Consider the following 12,053-nt stretch of genomic DNA (forward strand, 5'->3'; position numbering starts at 1 on the left):
TAGATTCACTGCCTTCTCCACATAAACGTGAGGATTGACGGACGACCAGTGGACACAATTGTGGCGGTTCACAGTACCGTTAATTTTGAATTGCGCCTCGTCAGACCACACAACTGTCCCTGCAAATTCCCCATCCTCGCGAACCATGTGCTCAAACCATACGCAGTATTCGACCCTACGATCCGGATCGTCCTCGTTGATCGCGTGTAGTAGTCTTGGAATGTACACTTTCCACTGTGCACCCTTCAGAATGCATCTTACGCTAGACCGGCTCACCCCACTCCACTTTCACGCGCTCTCTGGTTCACTGATTTTTGCGGTGATCAGGTGAAATGTTGCAGCACTGGACTCTGGACTTGTAGCTGTTCGTGGTCGACCGGATCTTGCCTTGTGCACATCATGAACAGTTCCATCGGATTCGAACTTATCACGAATACGGGCTATTGTTTGTCGTGTTGGAGGTCGTGTTCCAAACTCATTCTGCCACTGCTGTTGAACCTCTTGAATGTTCTCGTACTTCCAGAACCATTTCAATCCAGTCTTGCGTTCCACAAATGATAACCGTACTGCAGCCATTGTTGCTACTTGACTGTCTTCCGCTGTACTGGCGTGATCGCTCCAACACTCGTGCATGCGCGGCGCAAATTGCCAGCACCACCTACCCACGACAAATTAAACAGTTACACTACACGTCCACATGAGATTAGTACGTGTAAGTCTGTTTGTTTCGAAATTATTGCATTACAAACAGTGAGTACATTTTTTGGACCCCTCGGTATATGATCAAGATTATCCGTATTTCCATGTACATAATAAGACTTTGTCTCTATGAACCTCCTACGAAAATAAGCGTTATTGTTGAATCCTTTTTGATGCTGTTACCACATTCAAAATTTACCTCAAAATGCTGAGAAGAAATGTAGCTGTAGCAAAATTTTTGCTACAACTAGAGGAATTTTCTAGCTTTGCTACCGCTACAGCTACAATTTTCAAAATGTAGCACAGCTACAGCTACAAGTTTTGTAGCTAGCTACACTAGCGCCGCTACTTCCGAACACTGATTGTTGTTATGTAATGATTATTCTGTTCCTTTTTATAGTTCCTTTTCTCATTGTTTTTGGTTTTTGTTTCCAATTCTTAATTACTTTCGTTTTGTATGTGAACTTAACTCAGAACTTAACCTCAAAGCACTGTAACTGGGCATTTGCCTGTAGTGTTTAATGAATAAATAAATAAATGATCAGAAATTGTATAGAAAAACTCCCTGTAATAAAGTCTGTAGATCATGTCAATTATTTATTAAACAACACATATATGTATAAACAATGAAAACTGTTGTCAATACAAGTTGTCACCAAATATATCATAAACTAAATTTCAAATGATCAACTACCATCCACACATTTCAAGAATTCACTGTTTAAGAATATGTTTAATTCATGAACACTATTTTCGTCCTGTTTCCCTATACTGTCTACTACAAGCTGTGGTATTATCAAACTACCATTACGAATATTTTCCAGTAAACAATTTTTCTTTTCATTCAAAGACTTGGCTGCGAGTGATAATTCCTGTTTATTCAGTGATTTCTTGTAGCTTCGAATTTTATCACTTACTGATTTTCTAAGCAATACATCTGATTGGTGAATAACATTTGTCAAGTTCACTGTCCTCGCTGTAGCCTTGTCCTCTGCAAAATCATCTACAGGTTGGACAGGACTTGAGAGAACGACATTGAGAAACTCGATGATTTCACTGTCAATTAAATCACTACGTGAACCTTTGTTGCAAACAGAGTAAGAGTGACACTCCCATTTATTTTTTGCTGGGTCGGGCAGTTCCAGCTTGTCACTCATCAAACGAATCACATCTTCTGGAACCTTATCATGCCTTTTTGCATTGCGAACCACAGCATCTTCAAGAGTGCACTCAATATAAAATTGACAAAACCCCAAACTGTACTGTCTTGCTAACTGGAAGTATTCGTACCGCATGCTTTGATAATACATATTATCATCCACAACTATCACGATATTATCCTCAAAGTCTTCACCCTTCTTCTTTTGAGTGCACAATGAATGCGACCATTCATCCAACAACATTCTTGTTATCACTTTGCATGACACCTTTGCAACATTGTTACCATCATGTGGTTGTTTTAAATCTAGAATGTGACAAATTGCATTTTCTACTGAGTAATACACAATTTTCCGTACCTCTTTCCATGTTTCACAAACTTCTTTATTAACAAGATCTCTCTGTAGTTCTAAAGGAATCAGCTTATCGTACTCTACAGACACGACCACAAACAATCGTGATTTCTCATGCTTCTTGTGAACCCAATCAGCCAAGTGCTGCCTAAAGAAACTCTTTCCACAACCAGGCAATCCAATTAAAACAGCAATACAAATTTTTACCATATCACTACACCACACCCGACAACTTATCACAAATTTTGTAATTCTTAAGCTCACCAGCTTTTGTTGAAAGACTTATGACGGCTCAGAAGCTTCATTAGTTCCACTGTTGATAGCCAATTGTTCTGCTGCTTTCTGTTGGGCCTCTTGCTGTAGATTCATTTCTTCAATCCTCTTGTTCACTATTTGGGGCTGAACTTCTATGTACACGGACATTGCTCTATGATTTACATTCACATGTTTTCCAGAACACAAATCAACACACCTTGCCTATAAAAAGAAGACAATACAGTTATCATACTTTCAGTACACAAGTCGAGAAAGACATATTTTACTAGATGCAGACCTACACATTTTTTATTTATGTTTTTGATCATATTCAATATCTCAAAGACTAGACTGATCGTGGGCCAAACTGGCAGCTGGCCTACTTTTTTCTACATAGCTCCATCTGTCCACCAATTGTCTTCGAGGATGTGTGGTTCAATAGCCTCGTCTAGTTTGCTGCACTTTTTGACTCTCCTAGAAAACAGTAATACTTGAGTAGTCACTAACTCTCTAGCCTTCTTAAACCAAAAGGTTTATGGCTGCAGTAACACAAGCCTTCCATCTGTCAAGATCAATCCAATCTTTTCCATCCTTACTTATTTCATTTAGATCCAACAAAACATTAACCCTCCCATCTTCATCTCGGCCTTCCTTCAGGTCTCATACCAACAAGTTTCCCAGCAAGAATCCTGTAAACTCTTATTAACCTAATTTCCTCTCCTATTCATGCCACACGGCCTGTCGGCCGAAGTCTTCTTGATTTAACCATTCTAATAATATCTGGACAGGAATACAAATTGTGCAGTTCTACATTATGTCACCTTCTCCACTCACCTCTCTCCTCATCCCTTTTAGGGCCAAATATTTTCCTAAGGATTTTACTTTCAAATTTTAAAATACTCTTAATATACGTTCATCTTAATATATGTTCATCTTTTAATGTAAGGGACCAAATTTCACATCCATATAATACTACATACAAATTTTTGTTTTATATATTTTAACTTTTAGTTTCTTAGATATTACAGAAGATTGTTCACTTGATATCAGACCATTTTGACGGGTACTCACCTTAAGAGATACCGTGCCGCCACCACCGATCATGTTCTATTGGAACCCCAGCATTGTGGACTATCGCCCGGCATCGCAGTTTCCATTGCAGCAAGCTCCGGTGCAGGACAGGCATGGGAATTCTGTCCCAGTCCTCCCTGCAAGCTTTCCATAGACCATCCAGGGTGCACGGGTGGCGATGTTGAAGACGTTGTTTCAACATTCCAAATGCGCAAAAATCCATTGGACTGGCATCTGGGTATTTCACAGGAATGTCTTCAAACGGAATGACACAAATTCCTAATTCCTCTGCCATTTCCTGATAAAAACGTAGTGATGTTCTGGCGGTATGACTCGAAGCCTTGTCCATATGGATCATCACCTAGTTCTCGTCCATTCCATACAATTGTGGGATGTCTCTCCAATAGATAGGTGTCAGAATGGAGTCTTGGAAGTATCTGGCATTCACCTTCACGTTTTTGTCCACCTTGCATATCATCAACTTACCCTCATATCCGAATCCCGTCACAACCATAAAGCCACGAGGGAAACTTTCCCTGCACTGACGAACAAAGTTGCTGCACCCCTTGCAGTCAATGTCACGGTATGTGATCGCCTGAATGTGACCACCAGCAGTGAGATGGACATATGATTCATCAATTGGGACAACTTTCTTCCATCTGGAACCCGCCAGGTACTTTTCATACAGTTTCCTGCAGTTCGTCTTACGTTCGGCAATGTGACGTGGTAGAAGGTGATGTACATGGGCCTTCCGCATACACTTCAACCTGAGGCACTTGCGAATTGTTTTGTTCACAGTTGACGGTGCGAGGTGACATTTGTGACAACATGTTGAGTCGGGGGATTTTCTTGGCACGCCTTCGCACTACGGGTGACACTGCTTGCAGCCCTTCTTCTGGTGGTTTTCGTGCGTGAATGTTTCGCAAGGAGAGCCTGTTGTGTGTAACGGGCCACAATAGCTTTCGCAGTAGTCACCCCGAGTGTTAGCCCATTCTCCCGACACTGTTTCTCAATGCGTACGTATGAAAACTTAGCATGGAAAAGGGCCATTACGTAACCCTTCCAATACGCGTACCGTTTGATTTTCGGTGCCATTTCATAACATTCACCACCAACACTCACGCACCTACAAGGTCAGACACAACACTGCTCCCACCAGCAGACCCATAGTTCCAGCATGATACGCCAGGTGGCAGCACCGAATCGAAAATGGTCGGATATAAAGCGAACAACCTCTGTATACATGAAGATAAAAGTTTATGAAGAGAAATGTAACATGCATTTCCTGAATTAAGTATGTTTTCTATTTCCTGTTTAATATCAAATATTTACAATTTTGCTTAAAAATATTCATTTAACTTCACATGAAAAAATCATTTAATCATAAAATAAACTTCTCACAACGTTGTTGCAAAAGCAAAGTTATGCATTTTGAATTATTTCCACAGTATACTCTGCGAAAGTGTCACGTGGTATTTTTATGGACTTAAACTCTGGAAAAAGTATCAGATGGTATTGTTGACTAAATTTCAGCTAATACCTTCCAAACTGATGTCACTGCTATGACCAGTCGGTTCAGTCATAACGAAAACACTTTTCTACCTCTATGCCAAAGCTAGAATGTCACAATGTCACCCTCAACACAAGTCACAATATTGTATTCATAGCGTAATATTAATTTCCACCAGTAAACCACATTATAAAAGTAACAAATATGCAATAATATGACATGAAATAAAGCATCAAGGTTTAGTATGGGTGTGTATAACAGTTGGGCTGAAAAGTTCATAGGCTAACATAGTAAAAAATATTTTTTTGACAAAATTCGATTTTATTATTCAATATAGTTGCCTTCGAGGGCGATACAACGATTATAGCGGTCATACAATTTTTCGATGCCATTTTTATAGTACAATTTCTCTTTAGCCTCAGTGCTAAATTTCTTTCCAGCGAGCATTCTTTTAAGGTCTGCAAACAGGAAAAAGTCACTGGGGGCCAGATCTGGAGAATATGGTGGATGGGGAAGCAATTTTATTACGGTTGAATATCGCTAAACATTGCTCCGAATCATCAAAACGTTGTTGCTTTTGATCGATTGTGAGCACGCGCGGCACCCATTTTGCACACAGCTTTCGCATGTTCAAATATTCATGCACAATATGTCCAACACGTTCCTTTGATATTTTTAAAGTCTCAGATATCTCGATGAACTTCACTTTACGATCATTTAAAATTATTTTGTGGACTTTTTTGATGTTTTCGTCGGTAACAGCCTCTTTGGGGCGTCCACTGCGTGCATCGTCTTCGATGCTCATTTCGCCTCGTTTAAATTTAGCAAACCACTTCTCAACGGTTGATTTTCCTGGTGCAGAGTCCGAATAATGTTTATCAAGCCAAGCCTTGGCTTCAACAGTATTTTTTTTCGCCAAAAAGCAATGCTTTATTAACACACGAAATTCTTTTTTATCCATTTTTTCACAATAACAAAAGCTACTTCACTCACAATGCTATATCTCACGAACTAATTATCCGGCAGCTGTGAAATTTATACACGTATCTTTTGAAGGTTAGTACTAAGTAAAAATCACATGGATTTAATTCTAGTAACGCCATCTATGAGTCAGCCTACAAACTTTTCAGCCCAACTGTTATACTAGTCACATCATCTTTGAAACAAATCTAGAATTAGTTGATAATTCAAAACACAATTCTAGGCACTGCTTGCTGATTTCTATTTAGAATTACTTTTTCACAATGTTAAAACTGTCACTAACACAGACACTTGTTTATTTGCACATTGTTCATGATGTTTATTAATTATAGATGAAAAACTACTATGTACTCTGTCAGCAAAAGTTGTTACTTCATTTTTCTGACACTTTTGGCTAATTGCAAATATGAAGATGAGTGATGTAATTGATGAAGGGACACTTACAAAGAACACCCATGCCCAGATCAGGAATCAAACCTGGGACCCTGGTGCCCTTGCGTGCCGAGCTAACCACTCTGCCATGGTGGCAGACTCAGCACAAATTATATCTACACTGAGTTCTACAATTACTTTCTTTTTTTTTCTTTTTTTTTTGCAGGAAGGGAATAATTAGGGCATTTTCCCCCAAAGTGCGGGCACCTCCCAAAATACTGCTTCAATCTGAAGTTTTTGCATTCATGAGGCAACCTTCTACTGTTTACGCAATAGCGGCGATTGGGTCCCAAAACCAGGGGGGCAAGGTGCCAAAACGAAGAAGTATATTTCCCTTTGTAGATAAGATTTACCATAGTGCAGGGGCAAAAGTGGTGAAAACTAGGGGGTGAACTGCCCCCCCTCATTGCCACCACTGCTGGTAGGTGTCAGGTATTAGTTCATTACTATACACGTTACTGTGACTGAAATGAAATGTAATATATAATGTGAAGCTGATATTCATTGTTCACAGTAGTCATGGCTCCACCTTGCTCCTTCCCTTCAAGATACCCATATATACAGTGTGTCACAAAATAATATTTACACTCTTGGATAACAGAAGAACGATTAAAGATGACTTGACTGGACTTTTTGCATTTGAAGCTGCAATGTCTATGTTGAGCATGTGTACGAGTATATAGGCCTTCTTTTGCTTTTTAGTCCCGTCACAGCCTGTCAAGAAGTAGTCATTAGTGTACACAAAATGGCAGAGGTGAGAAACTTTTATTTTGAGAAACCTAAGAAGAGTAGAATATCCACCCAGATCTCCTAATTTAACACAGTTAAATTACTACCTGTGGGGAACTGTGATGAATGCTGTATACCCCACAAAGCCAGAGACTTGGGACATGCAATTGAGACAACCTACGCTTCCCTTCCCGCAGAAACCATATCTGCTGTTTATCAATCTGTTCAGATTGCACATAATGTATTACTGCCAATGGTGGTAATTTTGAACATCTATAAACTACACACATATAATTAAAAAGTAAACATTAAAATTACCTCTTGGTTGGTTAAATTCCGATCATTAAAATCATACACACAATGTGTAAAACATAACTCTGACATCTGATTATACAACTGAAGAAAGTCCCGGAACTGAAATAAAAAAAAAGCATAATTTATTATTCCAAACAATTGCATTTCATAAAAAGGACACCAAAATGTATTAAATATGACAGTTGAAATGTAAAAGAAAAGTAGTCAATATCTGGTAGAGGATACAAATTTAATACAAGAAATGTGTATTCAAGGGGAAATGGGGCCCTTGATGCTCTATGCCCCCATGTATCTCTGCTACATAGCCATGCTACGCTAACCACTATGCCATAGAAACTGGTCACGAACAAAATATTTTAAAAATGAATTCACTTACTAGTTGCCCAATGCACCCTTGAACAGACTGTACTCCATGAAGAATTATTGTTAATTAATATATTTCAAGGTTATGAGTGTGAATCCTTCAATTTATTTAATTTACTGTTAATCTTGATAAACCATACACAAAACTTTTCACGAGGGAGGGGAGGGGGGGGGGGGTCGAAGACAACACCAGTATGTTGGACTCTGCACGTCAATAATACGTAGCGCTAGTAATAGAAGAAAAATCGTGCACATAATTTTGACATTCGTAAATTGGATTTTGATAAGTTAGATTTTGAAAAACAAAAGTATAGAATCATGCACTATTTCTTGCAAAACTTTAAAATTACATTCATTCCTTATTTACAGTGTTATAAATATTATTATTGTTTGTTTTTCATTGTTTGAACTTTTCACCTTCATTCTTAATGTAAAGGGTGTTTTTTTAAGAGTGATAGACTTTTCGATAGGGATAGCTGGTCATTTGTTTTGTTTTGATGACATGTTGTTTTGTCATTTCATATCAGTGAGCATTGGCAAATGATCATGGAAAGACTGACACCGCAACTACGTTTACAAACTGTGGAAATATATTTCCAAAATTAATGTTCTGTTCGCCAAACGTATAGAGCACTTCGGAAATATCGGTGCTGTCAGTGAATTGGCCTCACAAGATCATGGGACCTAACGCCACTGGATTATTTTCTTGTTTTCTTTGGGATATCTAAAGTCTCTGGTTTATGCTGATAAACCAGCAACAATTGACGCTTTGGAAGCCAACATAACTCGTGTTATTAACGACATACGTCCCCAATTACTTGAAAAACTGGTTCAAAATTGGACTGATGGAATCCGGTTCATCACAGCTAGTCTGGTGGACATACGCCGGAAATTATTTTCAAAAATTAAATGTCAGAAAGTTATCTTTCAAATGAAAACACAATTGGCTTCAAACTTATATTTTTATGTGTTTAATTTCAATTCAAAGTTCTATCACTCTTAAAAAAAAACACCCTATACATACAGTCTTGTCAATCAAGACATTCTATTAAAATATTCCATGTTTATACACTTTAAATGAAGAATAAAACACCAATATAAGGAAAATAGACAAAATAATATTAAAAAAGAATAGTCATATTGTTTTCATGATGTAGAGGTTCTACTGAAAATTAATTTCTTCATGTACGTAAAATTTGCGTGGCGCTAATTACAAAGTAATATGGGGACCCGATAGTGTTCTAGGCAGGACCATAGCCAGGCAGGGGGATGCCATCAGCTCCCCCTGACATTAGGTAAAACTATTTTGAATAATTTATTTGCAGTGAAGAGTGAAAATATAGACAGCTCACGGTTTTAATGATAAATCTACAGAACAGAACAGCAGCTACTACATTCGCTCAGCTTCTTTATGAGCAGAAGTCTGAGTAGCTGCAAGTATTTAGAAGATTATCTAGACTTTGTAAGTTCTTTCATAGGGGGCTTCTTTATCTGTACCTTCAATGCCCCTGTTTCGGCCTCCCATTTAGAGAAATCTGTGGCTTTGATGTCATCATGCAAATTCCCTTTGCATCTGCACCAAAGGTCAACAGCTCCCAAGTTTTGGGAACGAAGGGGCGTTTCATTGCTTCGGTCGAGGGTGAAATGTACTGTAGGCAATGTGATTGAATATTGTGTGTTTTAAGTGTGTGATATACATATCTGCATCATCTAAAGTAGAAAGTATGGTACCAGTGCGATCTCAACCGAACACCTCTCACTTGTTTATTTCGTCATTTTTAACATTCGTACTTACCTATTCTGCATTGCGAAAGATTCTTTAAGGTGGCATTTTGCTTTTTTTCACGAAAATAATTTCAATTTTTCACATTAACAGTAATTATTGTTCTTCACTTTTGCTTCCGTAACACACAATATGGTGGGTACAGCTTGAGTCGCGTCGTGGATCATGTGGGTATATTGTTTCCAACCTTCGTAACCAAAAAATACCTGAATAGCCCCACAAACCATTTCCGGCAAGGTTAGGTTAGGTTAGACAAGCATAGTTAAAATTTTGTTCGTAAAACAATGCGATACAGCTTTTTTTTTTAAAAAAAAAAATCACCTTCACTTCTTGCAAAACATCGGCATGGTTGGAAACACTGACAGGGGGTTACGTCATGAAACGTACGGAACATCCAGCTCACGTAGAGCAAGCAACGGTCATTGTGCGTTGGAGATATATTTTTCTTCAAAAATACATGAATTCCCAGTCAAATAGATTCCACGATGGAAGAAAATACCAACTTTCAGAATGCTACAGAAACTCATTTCCATAACTAGTTTATTTTGTAAAAATGAAGAAATCCGTTCAGTGGAGATCCCACTGTTACCGAAAGTACTATTGAGTGTGTAAGGGATGATTTTAGTACCAGTCAATTAACACTTCAAGAGATGGTTTAAAAGATGTAGAAAAATGTAGCTAGTATCTGTATGATATTTATAAATTTAATATTAAGTTAATAACCCCCCCCCCCACATTTTTATTCAATACTGTTAATTTTTTGATAAATGGACTTGGTATACAAAGCCCTCCCCCTGCAGATCAATTCTAGCTACGGCCCTGGTTCTAGAGTTAATAGAAAATATCTGACTAGAAAAATGCACTAGAACATACAAGAAAGAGATATTGATACAAGGGATAACACCTAAAAAAATGCAAAGATGTGAAGTATTGACTCGTTCTCAACCACATTAGCATTCCAGAGGGTACACAGTACACATTACTAGTTTCAGTGATCGAAGTGGCAACCCCTAGATGGGAAAGGGGGAGGGGTGCTTGGTCGGGTAACAGTTCACATTGTTTTATGATGTTTTCAAATGCTCCTAGCAAGAAGACTAATTATCGTTAAATTTTACCAATTATTGTCATACGAGATTTGAACCTTCCTAAAAGTAATGAGCACTGTTTGGATTCAAAACAGTTATTTATGTCGGAAAACAACTTGAAAATTACTTTACGCAAGCATGCATGCTTCCCATGGACAAGTATTCTCCATTGAAAAGTGACAGCAAGTATCGTAGATTATTGTGAATGAATGTAGAAGTAAATCGAAACGTTAGTAAAATTCATTTAGGGACTTTATTTTAATGCTAAGAGAACCAAACCTAGCCTGCCAAACTTACCTATGAAAGCATACATTGAACAAAATATTACGTGGTAAAATTTTGGTATCCGCAAAACGTATTCCTTCAATTTTACACGAGAAAGTACTTACCGAACTGACTTTCCGTACACTTTTGAAAGGTCATGGAAGTATTTTTTTTTCCAATCGCTTAATTTATTTCACCGGTAAATCATGTATTTTTGAAGATTAATGTCTCTCCAATGCACGAAAGCTGTTGCCTCTATGTCCTTCCACTACGTCAACCAAATGTTGCATGCATTCGATGATGTAACCCCCGGTCAGTGTCTCCAACCACGCCGTTGTTTTGCAAGAAGATGACAATTTTAACTATGTTTGCCTAACCTAACCGAAACCTAACCTTGCTGTGCATGGTTCGTGGGACTATTTACGAATGGTTCGTGGGGTTTTCGAACCCAGAAAAAAATACAAAATCAGTAACACGAAAGTAGGTATTTTTTGGTGAAGAAGGTTGGAAACACTGCACACCCACTGATCATAGACAAAGCTAGTCAAGATTTGTCCGCCATATTGTGTGTAACGCAACCGAAAAAAGCAACGAACAATAATTACTCGATATGTGGAAAATTGAAATTATTGTCGTGAAAAAAACAACGAAATCCCACCTTCAAGAATACGTAAGTACCATTGTGGAAAACAAGAATATAAAGGAATTTGAGACGTTTGGCGGATACTGAAATTTTAATTCAAATTCTTCAACTCACATTTCTAATTGACGCTTCATCCATTTTATCAGTTTTTCCCTTGAAAACCAACAGATGTAGTGTCCCGAGAGATTTTTCTAGTTCACACAAATTCACACAAAACTCAAATATATGTTGTTCTTGTTTCTGTATGTAGTTTACAGATTTTGCCAAACCAAAAAACACGGTTTATTCTATTTCGATCTCGTTCATGTTATTAATAATCATAATCAAAATAAAAAGCGTACTACAGCTACAGCGCTGGCGGTGTGTACTATCGAACATTGCGCTGTGCACTTGTTTTTCTGCACAGCGTGTG

The 12,053-nt window shown here is 38.1% G+C and overlaps 2 protein-coding genes across 2 annotated transcripts; both read right to left on the reverse strand.

Moving 5' to 3' along the window:
- Nucleotides 1–1,277: 1,277 nt before the first annotated feature.
- Pstk (Phosphoseryl tRNA kinase) lies at nt 1,278–2,420 on the reverse strand. Its single transcript, XM_083119163.1, has one exon. The coding sequence runs from the start codon at nt 2,418–2,420 to the stop codon at nt 1,386–1,388; it is 1,035 nt and encodes a 344-aa protein (XP_082975289.1). The 3' UTR covers nt 1,278–1,385.
- A 72-nt stretch (nt 2,421–2,492) lies between these two features.
- Nucleotides 2,493–12,035, reverse strand: Tim9b (Translocase of inner membrane 9b). The gene is made up of 3 exons (XM_083119164.1): nt 11,756–12,035; nt 7,507–7,602; nt 2,493–2,687 (listed from the first exon to the last, which is right to left on the reverse strand). Exons 1-3 carry the CDS (start codon nt 11,777–11,779, stop codon nt 2,493–2,495), a joined length of 315 nt encoding a protein of 104 aa, XP_082975290.1. The 5' UTR covers nt 11,780–12,035.
- Between the last annotated feature and the right edge of the window lie 18 nt (nt 12,036–12,053).

Source organism: Lepisma saccharinum, chromosome 3, assembly GCF_977018435.1.
Source record: "Lepisma saccharinum chromosome 3, izLepSacc3.1, whole genome shotgun sequence".
Lineage (NCBI taxonomy): Eukaryota > Metazoa > Arthropoda > Insecta > Zygentoma > Lepismatidae > Lepisma > Lepisma saccharinum.

What these genes read in the sequence shown, in the direction of transcription:
- Pstk (XM_083119163.1), bottom strand. Translation starts at nt 2,420, where the DNA reads ATGGTAAAAATTTGTATTGCTGTTTTAATTGGATTGCCTGGTTGTGGA.
- Tim9b (XM_083119164.1), bottom strand. Translation starts at nt 11,779, where the DNA reads ATGGATGAAGCGTCAATTAGAAAT. An exon ending in ATGAAGCGTCAATTAGAAAT is followed by an intron (nt 7,603 to 11,755) that starts GTGAGTTGAAGA and finishes TTTTTATTTCAG; the next exon opens with TTCCGGGACTTTCTTCAGTT. An exon ending in GGAATTTAACCAACCAAGAG is followed by an intron (nt 2,688 to 7,506) that starts GTAATTTTAATG and finishes TTCTTTTTATAG; the next exon opens with GCAAGGTGTGTTGATTTGTG.